At 45.0% G+C, this 25,918-nt stretch overlaps 2 protein-coding genes across 6 annotated transcripts in view; both read right to left on the bottom strand.

Annotated features, from left to right (window-relative positions):
- The window catches only part of LOC135391272 (multiple PDZ domain protein-like), a 107,638-nt gene extending 97,620 nt beyond the window's left edge, over nt 1-10,018 (bottom strand). For all 4 annotated transcript variants that reach the window (XR_010421899.1, XM_064621458.1, XM_064621460.1 and 1 more), the window contains exons 1-4: nt 9,814-10,018; nt 9,453-9,493; nt 7,735-8,090; nt 5,523-5,755 (exon numbers count right to left, since the gene is read on the bottom strand). Coding sequence is in view for 3 of the 4 variants with exons in the window: in XM_064621458.1 (XP_064477528.1) it covers nt 5,523-5,755; nt 7,735-8,090; nt 9,453-9,474 (611 nt within the window). In the remaining variant the exon portion in view is untranslated. The remainder of the gene's footprint in view (nt 1-5,522; nt 5,756-7,734; nt 8,091-9,452; nt 9,494-9,813) is intronic.
- A 2,313-nt stretch (nt 10,019-12,331) lies between these two features.
- LOC135392770 (F-box/LRR-repeat protein 12-like) lies at nt 12,332-15,572 on the bottom strand. 2 transcript variants are annotated; one of them, XM_064623488.1, is made up of 5 exons: nt 15,495-15,572; nt 15,272-15,386; nt 14,883-14,994; nt 14,086-14,385; nt 12,332-13,170 (listed from the first exon to the last, which is right to left on the bottom strand). In XM_064623488.1, exons 2-5 carry the CDS (start codon nt 15,346-15,348, stop codon nt 12,541-12,543), a joined length of 1,119 nt encoding a protein of 372 aa, XP_064479558.1. In that variant the 5' UTR covers nt 15,349-15,386; nt 15,495-15,572; the 3' UTR covers nt 12,332-12,540. The 2 variants fall into 2 exon arrangements, with proteins under 2 accessions (XP_064479558.1, XP_064479557.1); XM_064623487.1 differs by lacking the exon at nt 15,495-15,572 and having other exon boundaries at nt 15,272-15,488.
- Between the last annotated feature and the right edge of the window lie 10,346 nt (nt 15,573-25,918).

The following is a 25,918-nucleotide window of genomic DNA, read 5'->3' as shown; positions in this document are numbered from 1 at the left end:
CGCGGGCTCAATAATTCACGTATTTGTGAAAAGCGAGGACCAGGCAATTATTCGCGGAACCTTAAATTCGCGGTACTGCGCTGCGTCCACCCTGCGTCTTAGGGGCCATCCACCTTGAACTTCTTGGAAGAAGTTAATAACAGGTATCACAACTGGGTAACTCGTTCAATAAGTCTTCCTATTGAGCACTTCTGACTGAAAGGGCAGCAATTAAGGGGTCCTACTCGGCTTGTATCTGTGCCATTGCCGAATTGCCCTGTCTCCCGTCATTCTTGTCATCGCATCAAGCAGTTGCGATTGGCACTCGGTAGTGATGCGACAACTTTTACAAAGGCCTATACGCGTGGCAGAGCGCATACACGCTTGCTGGATGATCCAGGCCTACAACTTACAAGGAACTGGAATCACGGGACGTCTACATCCGCACCCGATTCGTACGTGAAGGCCCAACTACTGTCTCCAGCTGCAGCGGCGAACTGAACATTTTGCGAGGCAATGTAGTGTAATAGCGTAAGAAACCCCGTGTACATAACTTGCCTCAGCGTCCTGGGTCAAATTTCCTACATATTTCGTTCACATACTTTTCTGTCATTGGTTAGAATATTTCGCGGGACTTTAAATTCGCGAAAAAAAGGGCGTTCGCGAATTTCGCGAAAAATAGGTCCTCGCGAAAATTACTACTTATACAGTATTTAGCTTCTAACAACAACGCAGGGCTTGTGTCTCTCGTCCGCGACTGCTTCTACCGAATGTCTTTTGTGTATTTTATTGGGCAGTGACAATACGTCGCGGAGCGAAAATATTTTGCATGGTGACTCCCTGTGGACAGCTTCACAGATGAAGCAGGGTTTCGAGTCACGTTAAATGTCACTTCCATACTCCTTTAAGCAGCAGCTCCAGAGAGCCGGGAGCGCGCTCCTTTTTTTTAGTAAACGGTGTCACTCCTTCTCCGGAGCGTGGCGCTCTTCATGAAAACTCTCACACTCCAGCTTGCAGGTCGGAGCGCATAAGTGCTGCCCCTGCTCCGTGACACATGGAGGAAGGGGAGGCCGGAAAACCAATGAGCCGCCTCGAAACTTTGCCATGGCGCGCATCGCGCTCTGAAAGGCTGTTTAGTAGAGGCACCAGAGTACGAGGGACGGAGTACACTGTGGTTTGTATTTATCGGGATGTGCCAACTGAATCCGCGAATCCTAGGAAGGGATTCATGATTCGCGAATCCGAATACCTGTGCCCAAAATGGTAAATCGAATCTTTCGAATCCACCAAACACGTTTGTTCGTTTCTTTTTCAAATTGGCGACTCCGGAGTCCGCTGAAAGTCTCATTGGCCGACGGGTGTTCTCTTGTTTGTTTGTTTACATTGCTCTGGACTGAAAGAGTTCAGGCAGGAACTGTTACATTACAAGTTTAAAAGTAACCTGGTTTTGCTATGGATTGTTGCTTAGTTTTATGGAGATAATTCAGACTCGAGAATTCATGCATTTCTTGTAGTCGACGAACAACGTGTTAAGCAAATTACAATTAAGAAGAACCATGGTATGTTTTCTCCTGAAACTGAAGCATTATTTAATTTGTTTTTCGTTAAACGAAGGTCTCATATTCCGCTTCAAAACATTTTTCACTAGAAGTGTTCTTTTCCCTGGCTTTTTAAACTCTTTTTAAAGAAAGGATTCGAAAGATTCGTGGATGCTTAGAACGTTCCTTCGATTCGGATACGAAAAATTTTGGATTCGTCCCATCTCTAGTTTATAATTTGCTCTGCCTTTCGATCGATGCTATAGTGACGTGGTACAGGGTTGTCAAGTTGCATCAAATCGGATATTTCAAATGACTCTCTGGTCTTCCCCTCAAAACTGACTTAATTCAACTGTATTCAGTGGTACTCACTACATCACGTACAGAGATGCAGAGTATTCAGAAGAACATGGCCACTCCCAAGAAATAAACTGTGCTATACAGCCTACTTTACTGTACACAGGATTACCGTGAACCGTCTACACTGTGGTAGCACACGACTACGTAAATGTTTTGATTACAAACAAGATGGTAAACATTGGTAAACAATGGTATAACAAGATTTATAAATGTGATACATGTGCCAGAAGACAGGGATGCAAGGAACAGATCAACGTAAAACGCGTAAAATGCGAAAGGAATGAGATATTGCACGAAACAATGCTACTTGCTCGTGATCAGCAATAGTAAGCAAGCCTCACTGTTTTAAAGGGGCTCTGAAGGGGTCGGTATCTGTGGGTCTCTTAGGCTACTGAGAGCTTTAGGGCACTGTGTTTTCAGGTCTTATTTTTTTTTTTTTTAAATTGGGTGTTCTTTCAGGGGCCATAAAACTGGATAAAATCGGCCAATATCAGGCAAAAACAGATTTTTGGGTGGAAAATAAAAGGAGAGCTCCTCACATTTTACATGAACATCAGATGCAGAAAATACCGTCCTCTAGTGCCAGTATTGGCCGCTGAATCTGCACTTAGCCAAGTTAGCTTTCGGGTTTTTTCCCTAAGTGACGATGATGTGAATTGGGGGGGGCCCAAGGTATATTCTTTACTCAATGCTCATCAGTTGGAATACACTCGTACTGCAATGCAGGAAGAAGCGCAGTTATGCGCGTTTTAGCAATGTGCACCTACGTGAGCAGCGTGGACGAGGAGCTTCATATCAAAATTGCGAATGAATACATCAGGATGACGAAATATCCCATCTGCCAATGAAGATGATGTATGAATTTGTAACAAGAATTGTTACACTTAAAATCGTATTTTTGACAGGAAGAGCATTGTAAAACATACAATACAAGAGATGGACCTCACAACCACACAGCAGCACTGTTATAACAATCACAGCACTGCTCTAGATCCTGATACACATGCATCATCAATCTGACCTGTACTGCTCCGCTTGCAATGTTTAGGAGCTCTGGCTGCCATTATTGCAGAGTATGCGTCTCGGCCAGTTGTATCTACGCGTCACAGCCAAATGGGAGCTCCTCTCGTACGGCGCCGATGGGACATAGAAATGCAGGAAGTGGACATTCCCGCAATATACTTCCTTCAACAATTGGTCACGTTGGAGGTGACGTACTCTTGGTGTTTTTCACAGATTAGGAGGAAGGAAAGAAGTGGCACATTTCTTCATATTTCACTTACAAACGGTGCAACAGGTCTACCCCACTCCTTTTCCAATGTAATTGTGACGGGATCTTTCATACGGCAAAGTGAAATTTTTGCACTTCAGTGCCCCTTTAAGTGCAGGAAGACCCTTCCTGTCAGCTACTCAGCGAACAAAAAGGAGTGGATGACGCCGGGATCTTTTCGAATGGGTTTGGAAATATTCACGTTTGTGGGTTTTGCTATAGGATTGGCTTCAACATCGCAAATGATGTTGACAGAGCTGTGGCTGAAGAAACGAATGCGAGCACTTATAATACCATACATTATTTTCTGCCCAGAGATGTACTGATGCCTGCCTATAAATAAATATTTTGGAACATGAATGAGCCTCATATTTCTGGAATTGCCCAAACAAGGCCTAGTGAGCCACGATGTGCCTCCGATGCAGCTAGTATCCGCTGCAGCTGCATCAAGCGCTCAGTCAGAGCAACTTCCACTCGAAATCCGCTTTATTCTGGCAAACCTTCGGTCCCCTTTGAGTTTGAATTAACGGGGTTGCACCATATTTCTACAACACCATTAACCCCTTAAGTGCCATGGACTAACTCAGCTCGTTGGCGGATTCCTGGTTAAAAATGCTCAGGACGAGCGTAGCTCGTCCACGAGTATTTGTCGTATACTACACTGCCACAGATGAGTACAGCTTGTCTGACTGCTTCTGCGCTTTGAGGACAGATGGCAGCACTGGTCTGCGTTTGCTCCAAGCATTTCGGTTGTGCGGCATACATTTAAAAATGGCGTTGTTGCTGCGGCTGCGGCTCACGCGAGTTCTAGCGATTCTGAAGAAACAGAATTTTGCTCGCCAAGTGAAGATGACGACTTTCTGGTGGAACATAGCTCTACAAGTGAAGAAGAAAAGAGGGGGCTGGCTCTGGTGGTGGTGCTTGTGGTGGTGATGGAACGACATGCCATAGTCTGCCACAAATAATCCACCGCCACATCCGCCTCGCTGACCGTTTTTAGCTAGCACCGATTTTTCTTGGTTATATCATTTTTGGTATGCCATTTTTGGTTATATATATTGTTTTGGTCATATATATGCACAAATTTGGTTTTATTGGTTTGGTTATACATTGTAAAAGTAGAAATTTCGGCCATCAAACTTTTTTCGCGAAATTAAGGTTTCGCGAAATATAGGTAACGGGGACGAAAAAGTATGGGCACTGGAATTCGCAGTGATATGTGCTCCACAAAGACAAATCGACTTACTTGACGACCTTTATTCTCACAAATTTGTTCTTGTCAAACATTTCTATAACTGAAACGGCACTTTAACATCAGTAAGTTATTTGGGTACTGTATCACGTGGCATTGCAGATACAGTCAAACTCCTTTACAACGAAGCTCAGGGGACAGCAAAAAAAGTTCGCAGTAAAGGTATTTTCGTTAAAAAGGATGTCCATTATTGGACCTATAGGCTCCAGCGGGACCGCAAAAAAATTTCGCTGTAGTGGTATTTTCGTTAAAAAGGTGTTCGCTATAAAGGAGTTTGACTGTACCTGCTTTCACAAAACCAGCATGTATGTCATTGTTACGGGACTGCAGTTCACGGTAAGCTTCTATGTAAGCTAGCCGGCATATAGCAGCTGGCGTGTAGAAGCCGGCTAACTCTCGTTGTTTACTGTCAGCAGTGTCATGAACCCCCGATCTCCCTGATCCCGCGATTTCCGCTTCCTTACGCTTCTACACGAATTCACGAATTATTAAGATCGCAAAATTATCCACTTTTACAGTATATATATATATTTTTTTTTAAATTTTGGTTATATCATGCAGAAACCTTTGCAAACAGTGCTTTATAATGTACTGGGAACCGAACTATGCAATTAAAAAATTTGGCGTTTTCAGGTCATTTTTCTGAACAATAATGTGGCACCGAAGGGATTAAACAACACAGCAACAGAAGCTGTTGCTGTGTTGTTTACTGGTGTTGTTGGATACCCGAGATGATTGATTAAAAAGGTGACAGCAATAACACACCATGCTTCCATGTAAAAATCTGTATTTCATGTCAACTGGGTCATTTTCAAGTGGCCTCAGAAGAGGAACCTCACATAGCCCTTCCACCCAAACACAAGGTCAGCTGTCAGAAGTGTGTCACGCACGCACGTTGTGTGTGCAGATCAGCACAACTGCTGAAAAGCACTCTTGGCTTCTGTCCACAAACAGTTTTGCCAGGTCTTCACATTTCTACACATTTTTCACAACCATGGTGCACAAACATTTTTCTACGTGATACTTAAAATGTGCCACTCATGAATTTTGCTTTGCACGGCTATATTATTCGTAAGTACATTTTGTCACGTTTAAACGAAAGAGAACATGCAAGGAGAGGTACCTGTGTGCAATGCCCGTGGGTTGTATCTCCTGAACAAAAATGCCAAGCTCTCCTCGTGTAGGTGACCGCAGTCCAACCACGCTAAACCCCAGGCTCGTTCCCGGTGGCCGTGCCAGATCGACTCTCAAAACTTGTCTCCCCGCGGCACTCCTTTCCACTGCTCGCTCGAACTCCTCCTGGTAGCTGGCTGTTTGTACCGAGCCTCCACAGTGCAGCAGCGAAGAGCCACTCAGCTGCGGAAAACAAGACACTGCACTTCTAGCCACAATTCCATGTAAAAGTCAAACTTGCACAGCACCGTGACTTGACAGCAGTGGCGCAGTGTGCAAGGTTTTTTTGGGCGCACGGTATTGACAGAGAGAAAGAAAAGTTCGAAATAAAAACAGTGAAACTGTTAATCGCTCCAAAAGATCTCAATTTTTAACGTTGGGCGCTGTTGGAATGATCTCCTGTGCACCTCAAAGACGGAGGCGATTAAAGCGAGGTTCGATATACCACGCCGGTGTAAAATTACATCCTGTGTGCTTCGGCAGTAGACTGTGTGCGTTGAGACAGCAGTGCATATTCGCAAAGTGAAGCAACCGAAGCGCAAAGTCCATGAAGCGCTTTCTACTGGATGGGGGAGCTATAGTACCCGATGCATTCTTGTTCGGCTGTCTGAAAACGAACACAAACAATATTTCCATGCTGTCATGATTGACCCGGCACGTCCGGTGTGAGCTATTGTCCTCTTACTTCAACAGTAAGAGCAAGAGCATTGTGTGGGCCTTCAAGTAGCTGGCTTAAGTATTATAATGACGTGCACTACCCTGCCCGCTCGAGCGCAAACTACAGAAATGAACCGTGGGCCACGTGTTTGGGGGTGCGATGCTCATTTCACCCCAGGCGCTGGGAACCCACACTACGCTGCAGCTTGACAAGGCAGCAAACATCTACAGAAACAAAGATTTCATGCTTGAAAGCAACACAGGCTGGATAATTGCCTAAATGATCAAGTTCTCTCTTCTAAATAATAAGTTTCAAACTTAACTTTTTAAATAATCTCCAGCTACACACTAGCAAAAGGCTCGCATAGGCCTCTGTACTACAGTCAAACTCCTTTACAACGAACGCCTTTATAACGAAAAGACTGTTATAACGAACGTTTTTCGCGGTCCAGTCAGGCGCCCATAGGATTCAATGAATACTTCGGACATTTATAACGAATTCGTTTATAACGAATATACCGCAATAACGAGGGGGTAAAAAGGTCAAAACAGAGATAAGGTTCCATGTGTACTCTAGGTATTATGCCTCAGGTGCGTTTTGATCAGAAACAAGTTGAAAGAAGACTAAGGCGTTTTTCATTTGAAACATCCGTTTCAACGAAGTTACCTTTACAACGAAGATTTTCCGCGGTCTCCTGAAGTTCGTTATAAAGGAGCTTGACTGTACAATGTAGATGCCATAGATGCGACATCATACTTATTAATAAATTAAATAACTATTAATTTGGGTGTCAAAATAAGCACGCTCACTTGTGGTCTCCTAGATTTAATACAACAAATCGGAGCTTGAAGCTATGGCTCACCTTTCGAAATACTAAATTTAGTGTATGTCTAGGGCCTCCCACGCTGACAGCCTTTCATTCTATTGGTGGGCACTTTCAAATAAATTCAGATGGAGAAAGAATGTGTAGTTATCCTCCCTGTGCTATACACACATGCTTTTTGTGTACACGTTGGGTCTCACAACCTTTGCGTCGTCAGCGACTGTAGGATTTGCTGCAAACCTACCAGCTAGACACACTATGTTGCAGAAGGCATTGTGGCTACAGCCAGTATGTAATTTCAGTGGTAATCAGGTTCACTTGGACCAAAATTGGCTCGAGGGAGACGGATATTGGACTAACACAGCCTCTGCAGAAAATAATAACCTATGTACGTCCAATGTGGTTTTGAAAATAATTAACGTAATTTTAATAAATCTTTCTTCGTTATAATTTTGTGCCCTCACAATTTCATGTTGTACACTGAACTGAAAGCTATCCCATAAATCATACCAAATGTTGAACAGTACCTTGTGAGGACACAAGGATGTTCATCCACTTGATGTAAGACACACATTGTCCCTATGCAGTAATTTCGTTACGTATTGATGCAGCTCACTCCCAATCAAACTCCAACGAGGGCTCATAGTATATCCAATTAAATAATAAAAACTGACAACCTACCTCCGGTGAGTAGTGCACCACGCCGTCAGCGTCCGAGCTAGGCTCGCAGGAATCTGTCTTTTCCTCTTCTTCTTCGTCTTTTGCTCCCCAGTCATCCTCCTTGGGAGGAAGGGCGCCACTCCCTAAATGAAGGGCTCCCGTTTCTGGGCAAATATCAAAATCCCCGGGCAACAGCGACGGATGATGTTGCACGTGCCGGCTCAGCTGGGTGAGGGAGTCGCGCAGCGCCAGCACCCTCGCCAGCACGGGGTCTCCGCCGAGGACGCTGAGGAGAATGCTGGCCTCTTCTCGTGCTTCAGGGGAGGTCAGGAGAGCCTGCACCCGCTCCAGGGCCATGACGGCCTCTGCTTGCATCACTGATGGGAATGGGATGCCGAGAATGAGAAGGATGTGCCAGCAGAAGTAGGACAGAAGTAGAAGGGCGCTGACTAGCTGGTGCATGACTGCGAAGAGGACAATACCTGAGAGGACGGGTATCGTCCTCTTCGCAGAACAACTTATGGTTTGTAGAGAATCAAATGGACAACGGGTACCTTCAACATGTCTGCACTTGCTGCACAAGTTCAGGAAAGCTCTGTGACGGATCCGTGAATGTGCAGCTTTGACACTGGCACTCCGCGGTCACTTCCACAATGAGTGAGCAAGTACAGAGGTGGCGGCACAGTTCTGCTGCTCGTTTTCGGCGGCTTTCGTTTTTAGATGCTCATCTGTCATTTAATGTACTGTCCCAAAAAGTTCTGCGAACAGGATGCCCTCTCCTGGGTCGACAACGCGGAGCCACATAATAGTCTGCTCAACGTAGTTCATTTCCTATCTAGCAAGAGCAGGCCAGGCGTAAACTCGTCCAGAACTAGGCGTGTACGTTTACAATAAGAATAGGAAAGTGCACGACGTGTGCGGCACTGGAAAAATGACTACAAAAGTGCTGCACGGCTTGAATGGGTGCAGCATGCGCAGGCAAACCCAAAAGATTGACTATGGCATGAGTACATTGCTGTCATCTCATATGATGTGTCCACAACATGAGTGTACGTAGCAAATGATTTGCAAACACAAAGATTAATTTCGGGATATGAACCACATGCAATGTGGTCCCCTTAGTGTTGGTAAGGAGCTCGGATCTGTTTATGGCTGTTCTGTAGAGAAGACGGAAGGTGACACCAGCGTCAGCAGTAGACCAACTAAGTGGCCTGGGCCTATTTGCATGAAAGTGAAGTATGCTCAATAGCCTTGACAGTGCACTGCACTCACAGTTTGCGCAAAAAGCGCTGCGAAAGCTACTGAGAATATGCTTGAGGCTCCTACACAACCCTTATGCAAATAGGTCCCAGTGTACACCCATGAAGAGAAGGGAGTGTTCAAGCTAAATGCAGGCAACGTGTTCATCGGGAATACGAATTCTGGGTAAGATTTGTTAGAAATCAATTTGGCAATTGTGTTGTCTTATGTATTGCCAACTGTAGGATGGCCATATATGTAAACGAATGCTCAGGGGGCTTGTCTTCAAACTCTAGACTGGTGGACAACATCTTTATCGTCTTTGCAACACGCGATGACCTACATTGGCGTGTAACATAAAGACTGAGTAGCAATGTGGCAATCTTCTGCTGCCTTCAATATTGCTCGGGTTACGCTACTCGACAAAACTACCTCAAAGTTACAAAACAAACAAACAAAGTACGAACATAGTAAAGTCAGTAATTATAGCAGACACTCACCAGTCGCTTCTCTTGTGATCATGCTTGGCTTTAGTTACGGCCTGTAATAATATAGGTGCGAACAATTAGGCTGACTTCACAACAATTATGAGTAATCAACTGTAGAAGATCTGAGGCGACACACTGTACCCAGGTATGCCACCTGTTAATTGCGCGTTCTTCGACAAGTGAAATGCGCCATGCTTTATCGACTTTCTATTTGTGTCTAAATAACTAAGACAACTAATAAGGGCACCTCTCCCCTCGTGCTCTTTCCTCTTTTGAAGCGAAGGATATTGTCAACGTTAAGTTTAACTATATGTGATCACCTATCACTTCGACATCTCAAAAAAGAGAGCATCAATGTAAGTGGCATGCTTACCGTCTAAAGTATTTAGCAACGACGAATAATGTATTCTTGCAGTTAAGCAGGAAAAAAAACGCGATGTGTTACGTACTTAGCAGCATAGCGCTATGTTCCTCAAGTATGCTACATACTTTTGAAGAAAACAAAATGAGAACGAACAACAACAAGCCGCCCGCCCGAGGCTTCTAGCGGTCCGGTCAGCGTCCTGAGAAAAATTCTGCTTCCATTGTATGACGTCAATACAACAAACAGACAACCACCACATACGTGTATGAAGATTATTTAGAAAATTATCCGGGATCAATATATATGGGATAAATTGAATTATTATTGGAATACATAGAAAATAAGAACGCATACTTCAAGTGTGACGAAATTGATGACGTCACGACCTAGACGCGGAACTTTTTGAAAAGCTTCAAAAGGCAAAAGCACGATCAGGAACGTCCCAGAACACAGACTAAAAGGTAGCAGAAGACGCTAATCCTCGTGATTACATATTTTGCTGTGTTGCTTTTCTGTATTAATTCCAAAAGTTCCCCCAACCTTGTTTTTCTTTTCATTTCCCATTTTTCTACATGTGAGCGGGGAGCAAACAAACTTCTGAGAAGTGGGCACAAACCCTATTTATATTTTTCTCACAAACAAATGTGCACGCATGTATATTTACATGTACAGGGTGTGTACAGATAAACACCAGTGGCATTTGCACACGTACCTGAGAGCCAATGGAGTTTATCTAGACTTAACAGACGGACTACAGTCGGGTTTTGTGCATGTTGTTCAGCTTCACCATATTGGTGGTGATACCAGGTGAAAAATTGATCTGTGAAACAGTTTTGAAGACATGGACACACAAACACATGGGGAGGCAGGTGGCACAGGATCTTCCTTCCCTGAGGAGGTGCAGAAAGATAGGCACCTAGAATACAATTTCTCTCTTGCACTTCTTATCACTTGGAAATCTTCAGCAGTGCAGAACATCAATGCAACAAAATGAGCTGCTACGTGCTAAGCTATGCACAGCACAACGCAATATCATTTAGCCGCGGCTTATATGCGATTATTTTTTTCACGGGCGCTCTGCGGCTTACCTGATGGCTATTTTTCTCTAGTATTTTATGCTAATGCTTTATGCTAAAATCCACAGCTGTTTGTGGGCACTTTAAATAAAATCAATCAATCAATTTTCCCCATACCCCGGTTCTAACGAAAGGGCCAACAGTGTCTCATGTTTTCCTGAACAGCACCGCCCTGCCAATGCACGAACAATACGCGTAACAGGGACACGTCCACATTTGAGTACACTGACTTTCCTGGTACCTGGTACAGCTTTAACGAAAGTGGTGACAGTGATTCATGTCTTCTGGAAGGCCACTGACCCCTCGATCCACAAAAGACAGGCAACAAGGGCACAATGCTCACTAGAACTGACCTCATTTGTTATACACCATGCCGACCCCGGAATGTGAACCACAGGTTTATGGCCTTCTCTAGGGTCTGCTTTATCGGAAGACCCGCAGTCTTCTACCGAATAAGTGTTCTATTTTCACTGTATTAAAGTCACTACTAATTTTGTATCTGCATCACTGGTTTACCGCACAAATCAGTTGCGTCGTATTGCCTGTGGCTTATCTGCCGGAAAATTTTCAAACTGTTCCTAAAAACAGGTCCTGCGGCTTATCTGCAGTGTGGCTTACACGCATGAAATTACAGTACTTTTAAGCTTTTGTTTTTACGGTCCTGCATAGCGGTTTGAAGGGTAGTTTCAGAACACCTGGACAGATGTGCCCGCCGCATCTCAGAAAGAGCCCCTGAAGTGCTGTGTGCAAAGCCTTCCTGTTGGCCTTCTCCGGCAACATGACCAGTACAAGCATAGGCATTACGAGATGGACCAAGGGGAGCTGCGGCCTCCCCTCCCCCCCCAGAGCTTCGAGGTCACCTGTGGAAATTGCATGCTCTTTTCTCACAGGTTGTTAGGATTTGTACTCATCATAATACGAACCTGTGAACACCAGCACAGTCGTCAGAGTCCCTCTTGAGGAGAAGATGTGAGGGGGCTGCACACTTTTGCCCCCGTTGGAACCTCTTTGCCCCCCGCCCTGAAAAATATTCTGGGAATGCCCTTGCTTCGAAGGTTCTGAACAAGCGAAGACTCATCGCTTATACCACTGTCAGACAGCGCACTAAATGTCTGTTAAGAAAGTGACAGTTAGCTGAATGGCATTTGTTTAACCGTCACTTCCAACGTGCAGGTGTAAGACGTGCAGTTAACTGCTGTCTTTCATGGATGATGATGATAGCGATATCCGTGAATGCTTTTGCGCACAAGTTCAAAAATAACATAAAAATGATGCTCCGGTATATTAATCGCTCCCACATATTCAACAGGACAGCACTTCAAATTCTGAGGAGTGCAAGTGAAGGTTGGCCTTTGCAGCCTCTTTGTAGCTCACAACTGTGAACGTAATTGGGTACAATACCTCAGTCACACTCGAAAAACAGGTAAAGCACATTTGACACAGCGGGAGGCTTGTTTTCATTGCTCACTGTGACCATTTTACGTGGGTGGCACAGCGTTTAATACATGCAATACATTGAATCCAATGTAGGTGTGGCTACTCGCACGAGGAAATAATTTACTGTATCCATTATTGTACTATTACTATTTGCGGGAAGGCTATCAGCTGTCTTCACTGAGGTCCACAAAAAAAAAAACATGCAAGTCATAGTGGTGCTAACCTAATAACTGCTAACAAGCTGCACGACAGCTTGCTCATCTTTAGATTCTAGTCGGCCTTCAGATCTCTTCCTCCGTTCTGACGACAGTCCGACCTGCCTGACGCCGCTGCTCAGAAAATGCCCACAAGTCTTTGTCTCCAATACTCCTGACACGACAATCTTGCACGACGAGAAACATGCATTAGGAGCACAACCCTCTACAAGTGCGCCTGTTGAAAGGTATATCACTTCCAAATTCTGGGCAACTTTGACCAAACGAAGAATGGTGTCTGCATTCACCTCAGTGTCGCGCAAACAAATTCTGCGCAATTTCGGCAAGCTTCCCAGTTTCATGAGATGCAGCGATTGGCCGGCAAACTTTGACTGTCCTACATACAGCTGTTGTAGGTTAGTAGCCGTTCGAAGCAGCCTTCCGAAACCTTCTTCCGATACTCCCGTTCCTTCTAGGTCGAGGACCACGAGGGACTGGAGGAGCTCTGGGACACGTTCCAGAGAATCGTCCCCGATCCGCGTGCACCGTTCCAGCCCCAGAGCATGGAGAGAGGAGCCCCATGACGAAAGACGTTCCAGAGCATTGGTGTTCATCAAATTGCAGAGACCCACGTCGAGGTACACTAGGTCTGGAAGAACCTGCAAGAGTAGCACTACATGACTGACAGCACCATAAGCTACTAACCGGGGTGTGACGCTTTCATATGTGTGCTTCTTTACATTATTGACACACTGTACTGCACACCAGAGCATCGAAAAATATTATTACTTTTCTACACCATTTGAAATGCAGGTTGTTTACATTTACGTAAATCACAGTCTTTTACTTTTATCCGTCATAACTTGGGGTGAAGCGTCACGCCCTCTTTAATGGCGAATTCGGGTAGTCATTTCGTGGCAACTTTTTTTTGCCAGATCCCAAGCAGTCATGTTCGCTTGGTCAAAGCGCAGCAATCTTACCTGCCGGAATCTGCCAGCTAGCACTTTTTTCGCCCAGTCTCGATACGACCGGGCAGCGGATTGCCCAAGCATATCCAGTGGCGTCACATCTGCACTGTGAAGGTGGCGAGGGCCTGCATTGGCCCACACGTCGAAGTTCACGTGAGTTAGCAGACGACGGAACCTGAAGGTTAGCGACCGCGATGCCCCTAGCGTGATCCAAGCGACTAAAACCGCTAGATTCCTGGCATTCATGTTCGGGTGGGAACTGTCACGTGACCCAGCACGGGCAAACAGCTAGCAATTTTGGAGCGCTCAGCCGTTTTGCCACATTTCGACCGAGCGAATTCGCCATAAGATTCAATTGCTTCCACATAAGATTAGTTCCCAAAAGGTAACAGACTCTTTCAATAGATGTGCAAGTAGATTTCAGCAGAAATGCATCGGTTTTCGAATTAGGTACTAGGAGAATCTTCAGCCAATTGGCTTAATGCAAAAATATGTAAAATAAAATGTAAGACAAAGAAACAAGCAACTTGGCAGGTATTTTGTAAGATGTACGTAATTACTTTTTGTCCTCAAAGCATGTAGGGTAGAAAATCCCAACCACCACACCTGTTCAGGATCATCTGTGAAGAATTTCTGTATGTGAAGGAGAGAGCTCCGGATCCCCAGACGACGCAACGAGGGAGGAAAATCATTGAGGGTGACGACTGAGCCGTTGGTGTTGAAGGCGAGACACATGTCAGACAAGAAGAGGGAATGGAGATTGGGACACCGTACACTGAGCTCAGGTAATGTGAAGGAGGTCAAGGACGGAGAAATGCTGTGGCCCGCTGTGACGCAGTTTCCATGGTGGTAGCCACTGCATGTAAATTGCCCCAGCAGATGGACCTCCCGTACACATGAAGCAGCCTAAAACAGTTGTGTGAATGAACATGTAAAGATTTGACAGACATGTATATGGACAGGGTGTCTACTGTGACTATATATGGGTAGAATTTTATAAAACAGAGATATGCTTTTTCTCTTTTCTTTTTTTTTTTCTTTCAATTATAATAAATGGCAGGTAGGTCACCTGTCAGAAATCTTTGCTGCATATTGAGCCCTTTTTCTTCAGAGGTATTCTCTCATTGTACTTTCCTCACATTTGTTCATTTATCTTTTTGCAAGAATTCCGAACCCCTGTTTGGCAAATCACAGCGCAGTTGCTTTTACGCCAGTAGACACTCAATTCAAAACTGCTCTGTTCACTTGTCAGAATAGGATGACCCAACCCGACTGGTTCGGAAACATGCAAATTTAAATTAAAAATTGGAGACGTTGCAGATAAATATATTGCACCTCGTTAAAGGGGTAAAATAAATACATTTTAACGATGAAAGAAGGAATTATATATTGCAGTTCCTTACCTGTAAGTGGAATAATCGCCAAATTTGGAGTCCCGTTAGTCTAACAAATGTGACATTCAGTACGTGCCTGAGGATAGGGTCATGAGCCAAGATGTACCAACGCTGGCAAACCCTATATTGGGGAAAGAGAGATGGACACGTATGGCTGTATACTGTATAAAAGTACAAACAGAATGCTATTGCACAGTGAACTATTAGGGAAGCATTGCCCTGATCTGATTCTAGGACATTGTAGTCCGATAAGGATTGTCAAGGTTAGCGGAGTCTGACACTTTGCATCCCATCTTGCGCTCAATGACAGGACACCTCTAATGCCTGCTTCAGAAGTTTGGTTGCATAATCGACAGGAACATTGTTTTTATTCAAACTACGAAGAATGGAGTAAATACCCAGCGGCGATGCCAAGGTCCTGTACGTTCAGATGATTAAAGATTTCGAGGATTATACTGTCAGGAAGGTAATTCATTAATCCGATGGATTCATCATGCTTGACAACGTCATGCTTTGTTTGGAAAATACATTGGGATTTGTGAAAAAGTCCATTTTGAACGTAATCAAACATAGGTATCAAGAAACGAGATTGGTGTCATCAAACAATAGGAAACAGCTGACCAGCTGACAGAAGCAGACGGGGTCACGGGGTGCCCATAGTTGCTTGGGTAGGAACGTGCACCACGCCACGCAAGCGAAGAATGAAATAGTGAAATAATATATGTGCCTGGTGCTATGGCTATGTCCCTAGCGTGGAAAGCTTGAAAAAGAGAGAACTGATGTTCTGATGTTCGTTAATTATCTTTCATGGAAGCTTGATGTTTGAAGCGTTGAATACTAATTTACGTAGCAAACAAATGATCGGTAAACACAATCAGGGATGGAGGAGACAAAACAAAGGAAAAGGGGGTCAAGTCCTCACGATTCGCAAGGTTCCGTTCGTGTGGACAAGGGATTTCCCTGCACCCAGGGATATTACCATGATTTTTATCTCGGGGGGAGGGTTCCCGTAGAGGGATTGTGACGTCTGCAAGCATTTGGGGGGGGGGGGCATTAATGGTACTGGGAAAATCCCTGCCTACACCCCTCTTTGCAACAACCCCCTGAAATTTCCGACATTGTCCCCAATACATCTCGGCTACAGATGCAAATACCCACAAATGTGGATCTTACCTCCCCCCAAAGGTGCATATTGTAACGTTCCTTCTCGAATGAACCCAATGGTCCAAAACTGTGTCCTCTTCTTTCCTCCTCGTGACCCCACCCTCTCGTCCTCCTCGTTGGCACCTTACATAGGCCCCGGGGGTCTGGAGTAATCCCTCCTGGGATTGTATTTCAGAATATTGCTGATAGAGGCAATGTGCAATCGGTCGTCTTCCGGAAGTCTGTATCCAATAGTCTTTAGTACCCCCTGCTTCGAGGCGGTTTGGACCACCACGAATGGTCCCTGTGGCGGCGCCCTGTCCAGTGTGCCTTTACGAATGAGGACGAGGTCGCCCACGACTATGTCTGGAACGCGGTGACTGTGACGGCGATCGAAGTGCTCCTTCATAGCCTGTCTGTATCGATGAATCTGTGAGGGTGTCCTGCGTTTCTCGTTCAGAGAGACGTTGTCGGCGATGCCCAGCAGTCGGTCGGCCTGTAGGACAGGTGAAACACCGTACATGGCAAAATGTGGGGAGCAACCGATTGCTTGGTTGTATGAGCGGTTGTGGTGGTGCGTAGCCGCTTCCAGGCAGGTCTTCCATCCTCCGGGGAAGTCTGGATATAGCTGAACGAACTGCTTCACGTCCCGAATCGCGCGTTCAGCCATGCCGTTTGCCGCGGGGTGGTACGGGGCTGTGAACTTCAGCTGGATGCCCTTCTCTTGAGCCCATGCGGCGAGGCGTTTGCTTGTGAACGCAGGGCCGTTGTCACAAACGATCACCTTTGTGTTCTTGAAGACCCAGACCCAGTCAGTTATGTAGATTTTGAGCCTCTCCTTTCAAAAATGTATTTTATGGTGGTGTCTACCCAGGCAAAAATCTAGAGTGGGACCACTTCGAAGTGGATTGTGGAATGTGGAACCATTCTCTGGCTGGGACCAGTTAAAAGTGGAACCAGTTTCACGGTGGTGCCACTTGAAGTGGAACCAATGGAATTTATCCACACCTCGCAACGACGCGTCAAAGTTCAAACTGACGCCTGCGCCCTGCGCTCTCTCTGCTCCCTCTCGCCTCTCGCGGCCCGCCGTTAGAATTTGAATTGAAAGCCTCCCGCCGCACCGGAGCGCCCACATAATTATTGCTTCTGCTTTGGGTCAACCCGTGCAATTACCTCTTTGTTGTTAGTTCTTCTAATTATTTGGCGGAGTGTGTCATCTTTTGATTGTGCCTTTTGACATTTTGCTGGTACATTTTATGACATTTGCCTTTAGATGAGAATATGCGAGCACGAATTCGAAGACGTAAACGGATAAAAAACAAGAAATATAGATCATACGTGTGCTAAAATACATCAAAATAATGACTAAAAAAAGCCAAAAACAAAAAAACACACAAAAAAACAGAAGGGTATATGGCAAGAGTGGACTCTTCTTCCCCTAACGGATCTCAAAGGGGGAAGCTGCCCAGCTTATTGGAATCTCAAGTGGTTCAATTGAGCATTGTGGGAACAAAATGGTACCTGTGAGGCTCCCACTGTAAGTTCTGGAACCATTTGATGCCAGAGTGGTACCACTGATTTCACCAATGTGGACCCAGCCACCCCACTTGCGAATCCAGCTGGGACCATCAAGATTCAACTGGAACCATTCCGGGACCATCCACATTCAAATGGAACCAGTCCAGATTCAAATGGAACCATTATTCTGGAACCAGTCCAGATTTTTGCCTGGGTATGCTGCACAGGGGTGCAGCCAGAAATCTTTTTCTGGCGGGACTGGCCGCGTGGGACCTCTACTTGGGGGGAGGGGGGAGAAGGTGAAAAAAAAAACTATCTATCATTGTTACTACGTTCACGAAAGACAGAAAAAAAGGGGGGACTGGTGTACCGAGGAGGGGAGCAATGAAAAAAAAAAGAGTAACGTTTCGAGCGAATTCAGACTAGAGGAACGGAATGAGGGGAATGTGGGCGGCGTGTTACAGCACGCGCCGACAAACAAGAATAATCGAGTTGACGTGATAGATAAGGTGGCTTTCTTCCCGTTTACGTTCCCGTTTGGAATTGTTGAAGCCGGTCCGAAGAACGATAACTCGAGCGTTATCAACACTATGGGTCGAACTGGAAAAATGCTTGATTGTCATTTGGTGGTTGCTGAAGGTGTCAGATTGTTGTAAAACAACAATTGTTGTTGCACAACATCTGCAACACTAACATAAACAAGCTGGAATGCCTTCACGCCCGCGCAGTTTACTTGGCGTCCTGAGGAGTACTCCGCAAGCTGCTGCACTAGAGGAAGCCAACCTACGCTGCATGTGCTCCAAACGAAGGAGGTCATCAAAGTACACCTGCGCCACCAAGCGCGTCACAGGGCTCACCACCCGACCTAACTCGGGCTTTGGCACAGCGGTCAGAAACCTCCAGCAACACATCCCAACTGGATACAAGAAAGACAGCTTTTGTTCCGGATGTCGCACATTGTACATGCAATGTAAAGAATAAATGAAATGAAAAACACTATAGCCTCAAACAAGGAGACCACCAATGACACCATGCGAAATACAATTACTAGAATACATATACGGTAAACTCAGACGAGACGGACACCAGGTATCCATCCAGTGACCAGTGGATCCACGGGAGCCGGAAAAAATGTCCCCGGAAAAAATGTCCCCTACGGAAAGGCTACCTGGAGCTCCCGAAAGAAACAAAATAAGGGTGTTGAGGTTAAGGTCGCATGGTATTAGACGGCAGTTTGTTGCAGCACGTTGTGCTTTGAAATGAAGGTCAACGTATTTCCAAGCAATAAGCTGAAGGTCCCCGGAAGAAGTGATTCCGTGCCACTACATCCAACGTGGGGAAATACGCTTCTGTTGTTTGCGGTTCCATGACCTCAGAGGTCCATCTGATGCCTTCCTGGTTTTCGGGCCATATGATCATTTGGGTCTTCTGGGCATTAGGGCCTTCTGGACACCTTATCCTGCCCTGCTCATTTGACCCAAATGCTCAAAAGGCCCAATTTATTTTCGGGTCTTATGAACATTTGGGCGTTCTGGTCACTTGGGCCTTATGCACACTCGGGCCATATGAGATATAACCTTCTGGCCCGAGTGTGCATAAGGCCCAAGTGACCAGAACGCCCAAATGTTCATAAGACCCGAAAATAAATTGCGCCTTTTGAGCCCTCCCATCGCCCCCATGGCGACCCATATCTTTTGGCCGTTACGTCCATCGTGTCGTTACATCCATCGTGTCATTACATCCATCATGCTGTTACGTCCAACGCGTCGCTACATCCATACCGTGCTATTACATCCAACGAACTGTTACATCCATCGTGCCATTACGTCCATCGATGGATGGAACGACGCGATGGATGTAACAGCTCGTTGGATGTAATGGCCCCATACCGGAAGGATTGTCCCCTGTTGAGAGGTTACTCGGAGTTTCCCAAAAAAACAAAATCGGGGTGTTTAACAAGTACAGAAAGTTGGGCTCGTTGATGGGATAGCATACTGCAATATTTGTGGACATAAGGTACAGACAGAACAGGCGTCAGAACAGAACGGGGTGTTGAGGATACGATCGCATGGTATTTAGGCCGCATTTTGTTGCCGTACATTTATTGATTGTCCTGTCATTGCTGATGCTTATTCTGTGCTGACAAGTAAGGGCCAACGTGTTCCAAGGAGTAAGTTGAAGGTAAGCCTGTTCACAATTACCGTCTAAGGATTCATTTGCTGTTGCATTTACATGGTGATGCTCACACAAGTCTGCTTTAATTTATCTATAGAAGCAATAGGAATACCGACGCCGAACTATCATAAAGCCGAAAGCCAAAAGGCCGAAAAATAATAATGCCGAGCAATGAGAAGGCCGAAAGTCAAAAGGCAGAAGATCAGAAAACCGAACCGAACATCGAAATAAAACGGCCAAAGAAACATAAGACCTAATGTAAGCATCCCTATGAATGACCACTGAAAGGGAATTGCTCTTTTCATTTAAAAAATGCAATAAACTATAACCTCGTATTGCCAACCTAATCTAGCAATAATCTATAACGTTTACTACAAAAAGAAAGTGTGTGGTAGGTGAATGCCAGTGAATGACTTGGTATGGTATGGTGTTTCTCTACATTTGGTAACCCGAACCTGATTGCCACGATCTACAATAAACACACAATGACACAGTGGTTCATATCTCTACTTTTCCTTTTTGTTTTCCCCTAAGTTATCGAAAATACTTTATTAATGCGATGTTCGGTGAAACGATTTTTTTTTTCTGTATTAATTCCCAACGAGTTTATTCTATATAATCTGTAGAGCTAATTTTTTTATCGCAGTTGGAATACCAGTTCTCGTATCCTGGGTTCCTCATTTGTCGGCGTTTCGATAATTCGGTTTTGTGACTTTTCGGCCTTGTGATTTTTCGGTGTTTTGATTTTTCGGCCTTCTGGTTTTCGGCCTTATGATTGTTCGATGTTTTGATTTTTCGACCTTTTGAGTTTCGGTCTTTTGATAATTCGGCCATGTGAGTTTCGGCCTTATGACTGCCACCCGAATCTTTGTATGCAGTAGACACCGGGAGAGAAGGCCCCTCTAGCAATTACTTCGCGGCATTGGACGGATGATACGGTTTTAACGTCAGCCGAACACATGTGGATCAGGAAGTACATGAATAAATATAGAATTGCAGAACAAAAATAAAGAAACATAATGTGCGGCATTTCCTTCTACTCGCCTCACCGTTGTTTCGTGCATATTGAGAGTACTGTAATATCCTTTATTCACTCTCATAACTTACTCTATTGCACCCGCAGTTGTAGGTATATGTAGTTGAATTTTAAATACTTTCTTTGGTATGATCAAAAAGTCGGTGCATTGTTTTGCGCTATAATCTTGCCTGAGGGGCTGGGAACGTTGACATTTTTTTCGCGAACATTTTTTCCGGGGACATATTTTCCGGGGACGTTTTTTCCGGGGACATTTCTTTCGGGGACATTTTTTCCGGGGACATTCTTTCCTACACCCGTGGATCCACAGCCACTGCAAGATCCCGGGGAACGAGGCTGCAAAAGAAGCCCATCTCCCTGACATCAGACCAAAGACGACATCAAAAGGGCAGCAAAGCGAACAGCAGATGTGGAGATGAAGAATCTCCTGGACAATCTTCACTGGCGACACCCCAGGCTTGTCGCCCCACATGGGCCATATAAGTACACAGGCTGTAGATACATGAGCCGAACTCGCAGCACTCATTCATCGACTCCGACTTGGTACTGCTTTCACAAGAGCTTGCAGGTATAAGCTAAACATGACCGACGACCCTACATGTAGACAATGCCACACAAGCGAAGACGACATTCATCGACTACTGCACTGCACGAAATATGAGGACGAGAGAAAGATCCTCGAAAAGCATCTCTCCACACTGGACAGCCGGCCACTTACCATTGTAAAGATTCTGGGTGCATGGTCTACAGACTACAAATGCCGCAGGGGCCAGGCTACCTGCTACAATTCCTCAAGGTCGCAAACCTACGGGACCTGTGGGACCTGACACCCGTGCGGGACCTGTGTGCTTCCGCGCATCTTCGTTTCCCTGTGTCTGTGACTCTTTTTTTTTTGTGTGTGTGTGTGTGATTTTTTTAAGAGTAACAAGACATATATTGGCTGACCTCTCTCAACACTTAAAAAAGAAGAAGGAGATCTGCGAAAGAACTCGGTGAACAAAGAAAATAGGGCCATAAAACATCTGTGCTGCCTTTTGGACTCTCACAGTAGGAAGAGAAGAGGGAGAAAGCACGACCAGAAATGATACCGCACTGGTGGCCTTCGAACATTCGTGTACTGCAGTCGTAACAGGGAGGGGGGGGGGGGGTCCACACGAGCTTGTATCTTTGGTAGTGCATTTGGGAAGAGTTGGCCAATGGGTGCAGTTGTCGAGGAGGCATTGGAAAAGCAGCGGAGCCGTTATCCTCGTTTGTCAATGTTGTTAATTGTCATTGGTATCCTACTGTCTCTGTCACTTATAGTGCGGGCCTCAGAAAAGAATAAGCATTTTCTTTGTTACGGTGTCCAAGCGTGCGTATCCGTTTGCAACTGTTGAAGGTAAATATTGCTGTATTACTTCTTGTTCTTGGCCCGCTTGCACGAAACTCTGGCATTTTCATAAATAGCATCCAGCCACTGTGCGCATAATTCGATTTGTCGACTTTTAATAGCGCTCGTCAATTTCGCAGAATTCGTTTTCTTGCATGCTTGATGCAGACACCTCGACTAATGCTCCTTCGATCGTCTGATGAACAGTAAGCATCAAAGTCCATGCAGTGCTGATGCAAAGCTACAAGTGGAAAGATGGAGATCCGTAAAATGCAGTCTTGTTTGAAAGACAGGTCAGAGCTTATTTTAAAGTAAATATCGCCGGTACCGTGTGGGATGCTGTGTAACAGTTAGGGGTGCTGTTAAACATGTACATGAAACTGCAATCGTTCAGTTGTTGTTTCCGGATTTTCTCGCTCAAAGCTCCCTCTCCGAAACCCTCTCCCTCTTCACTCATTTCTTGCATTGCCCCCCACACCCCCCAAGACAAAATCCTGCCGACGCCCATGGCTTCAGAAGCATGGCCTCAGGAAGAAATGACGCCATACACAGTTGCCAACATTTCCTGGGGTGGGGGTTGAGCTCACTTGCCAACATTTCGTATGGGGGGGGGGGGGGTGAGCTCACTACGCCCCTGTGAGTACCACGCTTGGTGCCGTGTAGATAGATATCCAATGATGGATAGACGAGCAATGTAAGATTGTTTTTTTTTTTTTTTTTGCTTCTGATGTTCTGTTTTCTGCATATAAGTTTCGTTGTTCAAGTAAATATTTGTATAATCTGGTTGATTGTGTGTGTGATTATACGAACTTGTTGCATATCTGGTTAGTTTAAACTGACACCACCTGAAGTAGTTCGTGTGTAACTCAATTACATTTGGTGAGTAATTCTAGCTGAATTGCATTTTGGTTTTGGTAAGTTTTCTTGTGACTACCACATTAATTAGCTACCTCATCTGAGTAACTTGCACAGCTCTCGCCAGATCTGCTGTGATCGTTCGATACACTTACTCCAATATTATGTGTTTGTCTACATGTACGGACAAAAAGAAAAAAAGTCAGTACAAGCGAAGTCCATCTATTTTGATCGCTTGCTATAACGGGGACGACCTGTATCGTTAGCCTATGGATGTTTGCACAGACGGAATAGGTCATTTCAGCGCAGACGTCATAGTTGCTGGCGTCACGGCAAAAAGGAGAGGTATACAACCGTACACTCTTAAAAATGAACTTCACCGCATAGCACGCTGTTAGCCAACCATCATCTCGAATGATATCATTATCTGCTCTGATTTGTTGAAAACGGGAGGCGTACGCCTTTTTGTGACACTTATGCTGTTCATAATTGTCACAAAAAAGGTGTACGCCTCCCGTTTTCAACAAATCAGGTCAGATAACAATATCATTCGAGATTATGGTTGGCTAGGAGCATGCTATGAGGTGAAGTTCATTTTTAAGCGTGTACACGAGAACTTCACCACAGAACACGGTGAAGGCCGATCACTTCACAGAATGGTACCGTTGTCACTCCCGATTTTTGGAAAGTGCGGGGCGTACGCCTGTTTGTGACAATTAACATAACTGCATAAGAGTTCACAAAAAGGTGCACTCTTAAAAATGAACTTACCGCATAGCACGCTCCTAGTCAACCATCATCTCGGACGATGTCGTTATCTGCCCTGATTTGTTGAAAACGGGAGGCGTATGCCTTTTTTGTGACAGTTGTGAACAGCATAAGTGTCACAAAAAAGGCGTACGCCTCCTGTTTTCAACAAATCAGGGCAGATAACGATATCGTCCGAGATGATGGTTGACTAGGAGCGTGCTGTGCGGTGAAGCTCATTTTTAAGAGTGTGTATGTCTCCGGATTTTCAAGAAATCGGGGGAGATAACGTTGTCTTTCGGGATTATGGCCTCGCTGGAAGCACGTTATGCGGTAAGGTTCCGTTTTAAGAGTGTGGACTATAATTGAGCAGCTAACAGCTTCCATCACATCAGAATGAAATATCGTTTTCTTCATAATAGTGGGGGCGTTTTTCCCCGGGAATGGAATGGATGATTGAAGGGGCACTAAAGTGCAACATTTTTTTCTTCATGGAATGAAATATGTCGCTACATTGGCAGCAATGCAAAATAAACGGGATTCATCACTGATGTTCGTGATTTAATGTGCCATTGCAGAAAAAAAAATATTATATGTACTTTAGAAATATGCATAATGTAAAAACCCCGAGACTAGGGAACACGAAGGGACAGACACAACACGAAGTCTCAATGTTGAGTATGAGGGACGAAGCTTGCATGAGGATATGACAATGAAAAAATGGCTAGGAAGCAAGCGAGCCGGTGAAGATGATGCATAATGTAAAATTGAGACTTTGTGTTGTGTCTGTCCCTTCGTGTTCCCTAGTCTCGGGGTTTTTACATCATGCATCATCTTCACCAGCTCGCTTGCTTCCTAGCCATTTTTTTAGAAATATATTCACATATTATAAATATGTTATAAACATATTACACAGGGTGTTTCACCTAAAGTGATAAAAAATTCTAACTGGCGACGTACTTGCCGGAGGACTGTTGGACTTTCGGCAATTACTTTCTGGGAACTTTTGCCGCCATTTAGGAACGCTTTGGACAATTTGTAATTTAGGGAAATTTATTTTTTTCAGTCGAACTTTGAAAATTGCCAAGTAAACCTCACGTTTTTTTTTTTTTTTGTCTTTTTACAGAAATATGAAGTCCTCCACGGATAACCGCAGACCCAACAAAAACTATGCGCAGTATAACAATAGAAATAGTCGAAAAACTATAGTGAAAGTGCTGCTGTGCGACGAGCAACCACGCGCGGTCTCCGCTCTCCGCTCCACGTCGGAAGACTGCCAGCAGCTGTAGTGAAGGGATGGAAATCCACCTTCGAGGAGCAATGTTGGTAGATTGGACACCCCTTGATGTCACCAAATTAGAAATTAATTTTATGATACTTCCGCATCACATAGAGAAACAATGAAAAAAAAATGGCTAGGAAGCAAGAAACAAGTTTGGGAGAATACAGTGTGAGACAGGAATGACATAAATTCGGTTCCGAAAACAAGAGATTTAGTCCGCACTTAAATAAAATAGAAAAACACTTCCTCGCCGGAAACCCCGCATATTTTCACACGAAGTCTCCGTAGGTGGCCGATAGATGGCACCACTGCAAACGCGCGTCTGCAGCTCTTCGCGTTTGTTGGTCGAGGGGTGCGCGGGTGCGGTTATATCCGCGGATCCATACTCCACACCAGCTCCCATGGCCTAGTGGCTACGACTAGGGTCTAGAATCCCGAGCCGTCTTTGCAATCCCGGGGTTTCGGAATTCCTAGCTGTGGATCCCGGAACAGGATCGGGATTTGTTCGCAGCTATATCCTCCAGGTCGCCGTATAGGGCTGGATCCGCCTGCCCATCCATGGTGTCCTAAATTGCGATACAGTGCACATTTCCTGTCATCTCCTCCGAACATTCTAGTACAAGAAAAGACAAAAAAAAAAAAAGAAACTGCTCACCGGGCCAAAAGTTTTGCCGCGTATCTTGCGGCTGTGTCCTAGGATACTCCCCGCGGTTAGCAGTGCGCGAAAAAAAAGATATGACGTTCAGCTTTTGTACTTACGCGCAGAGTTGTACGTAACGCGTTACTAGTAATCAATTACTTTTTTCAGTAATTTTTTAACGTAATCAATTAATTTTGTGAGCAAGTAATTTTCCAAGTAATCCGATTACAATTTTTGGTAATCAATTACTGAGTAATTGATTACTTCTTTAACCTTCTGT

Source organism: Ornithodoros turicata, chromosome 4, assembly GCF_037126465.1.
Source record: "Ornithodoros turicata isolate Travis chromosome 4, ASM3712646v1, whole genome shotgun sequence".
Taxonomy (NCBI): domain Eukaryota; kingdom Metazoa; phylum Arthropoda; class Arachnida; order Ixodida; family Argasidae; genus Ornithodoros; species Ornithodoros turicata.
The sequence above is the reverse complement of the archived record's forward strand: the minus strand, read 5'-3'. Positions and strand labels throughout refer to the sequence as shown.